General features: G+C 43.1%; 1 protein-coding gene across 2 annotated transcripts; it reads right to left on the bottom strand.

The window, feature by feature from the left end:
- Positions 1 to 203: 203 nt before the first annotated feature.
- Positions 204 to 3,620, bottom strand: LOC115730312 (transcription factor bHLH90-like). 2 transcript variants are annotated; one of them, XM_048273085.1, is made up of 8 exons: positions 3,399 to 3,620; positions 3,070 to 3,273; positions 2,892 to 2,973; positions 2,318 to 2,386; positions 1,697 to 2,218; positions 1,044 to 1,274; positions 754 to 930; positions 204 to 515 (listed from the first exon to the last, which is right to left on the bottom strand). In XM_048273085.1, the coding sequence occupies exons 1-8, from the start codon at positions 3,500 to 3,502 to the stop codon at positions 441 to 443; spliced, it is 1,464 nt and encodes a 487-aa protein (XP_048129042.1). In that variant the 5' UTR covers positions 3,503 to 3,620; the 3' UTR covers positions 204 to 440. The 2 variants fall into 2 exon arrangements, with proteins under 2 accessions (XP_048129042.1, XP_030516808.1); XM_030660948.2 differs by having other exon boundaries at positions 3,070 to 3,270.
- Positions 3,621 to 4,219: the final 599 nt, after the last annotated feature.

The following is a 4,219-nucleotide window of genomic DNA, read 5'->3' as shown; positions in this document are numbered from 1 at the left end:
ACAGGGTCGATGTGAGCTAAATTTGAGGTCTTTGAGGCTGATCGAAGAGAACAGATCCGAGGAGTTTAGAAGATGGATGAGAAATTGTCTTGATCAAGCCCCTTTTTTTTATGAAAGAGAGGAAGGTGGGAGATGGTGAAAATGCAAAAAGTTGAAGAGAAAATGGCTCAAGCCCATGAAAAGAACTGAGAAGATCAAACCAAGAGTTGACCACTACCGTCACATGCTCAGCATCACAAATAGCAGGTGGTGATCATATTTAACATGCGAATTCATTCTAAGATTCAAAGAGAAGATAAAAAACCAGTTTCCTCATGGTTTTAAACTGATGAAACAGAAGTATACATCTAAAATGGATCGGAAGGGGAGTCTCAATTCATTCTAAGGGTGTACAAAGACACTTGTGCATAAACTTTGCACCATCTCAGTGATAAAGGTTCTTACTGACCAATTAAGCTCGCTAGCTGCATCAGTGATTCCCTCAGATTCTTCGGAAGGACACCATCATCGCGCAGCTGGAAGAACAAGAACAGTCTTTAGTACCGACCGGAAACAGAAATCATGAAACTATCAAGTCATGGAGGAAAAGAAATGCACAGAGAACACATCAGTATGCCTTCTGTTCTGCACATAATTGAACTGGAGCATGAATCTCAAATCAAATCAAAGTAGAACAGACAATTACCCGCAGAAGCTTGTTTAAGAAAGAAACTTGCAATTACACTCATTCTCCACAATATCCTGGTAACGCACCTCAAGTATGAGATTGGCTAGGACTTTTCCATTTAACGTGGTGATGTTGGCGTTCACTACAGTATATCCCAGGGAGTGGATCCCCTCCATCATCCTAGAAAACCATCGCTGCTTCTGCAACATTACTATCTTGACCAGAAAATCTCCTTTCCCAATTTGGTTCACCTCCACTTGTGCCTGAAATCATTAGTTCCACAAAGTCAAGGCACAACACCAGAATGATACGATCAGTTGACATTTCATGAGGAACAAGGAGATGACAGTTGAGCTGCCAGCTTGACTCAGTTCACCTTTGTTTCTGTCTTGAGGTCAAGACGGGAAGACTCTTGGTTAACCTGTTGTCTGGCCAAACTTTTACTGCAGTCATGTCCCACACTTCGAGCCCGAGACTTAGAGTTAGTATCCTTCGGTCTGCATACCTCCTTCTCCAGTTCCTCAAGTTCCTCCCCGAGCTTTCTCACCTCCATCTGTAAATCCTCTATGTATTCTGCTGCATCCCCAAGGATTGAAGTCATATCCATCTGGTCAACACAGGAAAGGATCAGATGAATATGCATATTCTTCAATAAAGAATAACAAGCAACATGACTGTGAAAGAATTTGTTACTTCATGTATTTTTTAAAAGATGACAATCTTCAAATGCGGAGATTCCCCAACATGGATTTATACTTAAGGCAATTAGAAATTGCTTTTGAGCAGAGAAATTCCACCATATATGCAGCTTGACCAATTTGTCAACTCTAACGCAAAAAGGCATTGTATCTTTCTAACAGGTCTTTAGGCTTAAGAACAGAAGCTGAAAGACCAGATTGACAACTCAAATTCCTCAATACTGCAACACCGCCCAGTGAAGGTCTACGTCGAAGAATACAGCTTTGAATCAAGTCATGCCAAACGAAATGGATGACTCTTCAGAGTACAGCAATAACAAGCTCAGTGGACCTTGGATATCTTGGGTACAAGTGAACGGAGAGTATAGAGCCTTTCTTTGATCCTGGTCCTCCTCTTCCTCTCTGTGACCAGGTTCTTTGCTTCGCATTTGCCTCCTCCCTGCTTGTGAACACCTTTCTGCATCGCAGCCGCAGCATTACAACCAGAGAAATTTGTCTGTTTCAACAAGCTTTTGGAATTTTTAGACCCCGTGGATTCAAGAACAGACTGCTTCATTAGTACAGCTTGGGAAAGATATCCCAAAATATTATACGGGTCGAACGATGGGTAATCGTGAGTCAGATCTGGGCTACTAGATGATCCTTCAGGATTGTTGCTACTTTGCGTTCCGGTTGGGAGTTGTTGCAGTCCAGAGTCCAGACTGGAAAGTTGGAGCGGGGATGGATAGAATTTGAAGTACTCTCGGATCAGGAACTCGTCGATGCTCAAATCGCAGATCCCGGCATTCACGGCTTCTCTCAGGAAGCGACTCCAAGTCCTGATGATTTCAATTTTGTGGGGTTCTTTTGGCATCTGACGAATTTGAAACCAAATGGCAACATTTGAAACTTTTGAGCGAACAAGTAGAATTTCATACACAAAAGCCAATGCTATTTTGGAAGTGCATCTTACAAGCTTCGCGCTGAAGAGCTCGACAATGCCGCCAACGACGGGGACCAGAACGCTTGTTCCAGCAAATTCCTGTCAAAAGTTTCTTCTTCTCTCACGTCTCAGATATTATCACAAACAAATGGTAAACCATGCGAGGAGAGTAATCACCAGCATGACAGATTCAAACACAATCACACAATTGACTAGACACATGCCATCAAACTACAAAAATGTACATGGGTATGGTAACTTGTTCCAAGCAATCTACTGCATTGTCCTGGGTATGATCCATTGTCTAGTTACGCAGAGCACACAATTCGCAAGACTACTAGCTCCAATGTTGCCCATACAGCATTGTAACTTGACTAGAAATTCCAATTAATAGGTTCGCGAAGTTGAATCAAACACTCCCGCGTACTGACAATAGGTGTTAAATGACAACAAGGGACAGAGTATCGATCAAAGAGGGCTAGGATTCAGAAAGACAACAACAATAGCCCGATCGGTCTCCAGCGATTTTGTCCGAGAGTTCAAAAGAGCGAGCAACACGGGGAATATGCAAATGATCACAAGGAAGAGATTAAGAACCGCTCGCCTGAACAAAATTCGCGTCCGAGGCGCTTCTTGCCTTGCTAATCCACCTGGGCCGGCTCGATATCACCACCTCTCCGTGAATCCTGACCAAAGCCGCTCAAGAAACACAAAATCAGACGTCATTTCTTCCCCTTCTTCCTTTTCTGAAAAAAATGCGAAGCCGAGTTCTTAGTTCTTACCCGGAACAGAGAGGGAAAGAAGAAGGGTAAAGGGCAAGGGCAAGGCAAGCTCTCGTCCTCATGGGGTGCTGACTACGGTGGTCCCTGCAGATCGGAGTGGTTGAATGACGAAGCTGGGCATCATCTTCTTGCTTTTCCTCTTTGACGCCGTCGAATATCGGCCCTCCTCCACAGCAGCAACACCCAACCCATTCAACGAACCTGCAAAAAGTTCACAAAACCCAGAAGAAGTTAAAAAAAACATCCCCCATTTCGGATGAAACAGTAGAGAGCGATGAGAGAGGATCGTTCGTTCAGGACAGGAAACAGGGGGGTCGAGAGCCGAGTACCCGGAAGGGCCGTCGCCGACGAGCTTCCAGACGACGGCGTAGTCCCAGGCCATGGAGTCAACGAGGGGCCTCAGCCACTCGGCCGATCTCTGAAGAGCTCTCATGGCGGACGGGACGCTCGCTTCTTCCCCCCAGCAAAATCACTCTGGCCCAAGTACTGCTAAGACTAAGAGCTTCTTCTTCTTCTTCTTCTGCTTCTGCGGTATTCTCTCTCTCTCTGTGCATGGGGTGGGAGCGCTTTATAACAGAAAAGAGCAAATGATTAAAACCACATGGGGGCTTACACTCTCGCTCTAACCAACTCTATTTTTCCTTTCCTTTTTTTTTTTATGTCTTTACTTTTGTTTTCCTTCGAAAATTGTTTTTTTTTTCCTCCATTACTAAAATTACTCGCGAGATTTTTGTTTCGTTTTTCTCATTCTTCTCACGCGTTGAATACGATATATCGAAATGAACCTAACGATGGAGATTGGAGAGAAATCCGTTCTATCTCGAGGCGTTGGCATGTCTTATCCTATGGTAAGAACGTTCAAACCATACCGTAGCATGTCGCACGGAAGAAATGGCTTTTCAATAGAAATTCTTGGCCAATAAAAAAAAAGGAAAACACCATAAAAAATTCTAAATTATGCCCACCGCGACATATTTATTTTAATTTTTTTTTTGTGAGACCAAAAATTTCAAACTTGTATACATGTGACATATTTACCCCAAACATTTTTTTATGACATAAAAAATTTCAAACTTATATTAATATGACACATTTACCCCAAATTATCTTTTTGTGACGCAAAAAAATCACATACTTATAAGCATGTGAC

The sequence above is a fragment of the Rhodamnia argentea genome, chromosome 1 (genome assembly GCF_020921035.1).
Source record: "Rhodamnia argentea isolate NSW1041297 chromosome 1, ASM2092103v1, whole genome shotgun sequence".
NCBI lineage: Eukaryota > Viridiplantae > Streptophyta > Magnoliopsida > Myrtales > Myrtaceae > Rhodamnia > Rhodamnia argentea.
The sequence above is the reverse complement of the archived record's forward strand: the minus strand, read 5'-3'. Positions and strand labels throughout refer to the sequence as shown.

What these genes read in the sequence shown, in the direction of transcription:
- LOC115730312 (XM_048273085.1), bottom strand. Translation starts at nt 3,502, where the DNA reads ATGAGAGCTCTTCAGAGATCGGCCGAGTGGCTGAGGCCCCTCGTTGAC. An exon ending in TTGTACCCAAGATATCCAAG is followed by an intron (nt 1,275 to 1,696) that starts GTCCACTGAGCT and finishes TGTGTTGACCAG; the next exon opens with ATGGATATGACTTCAATCCT. An exon ending in TAGCCAATCTCATACTTGAG is followed by an intron (nt 516 to 753) that starts GTGCGTTACCAG and finishes TTGTTCTTCCAG; the next exon opens with CTGCGCGATGATGGTGTCCT.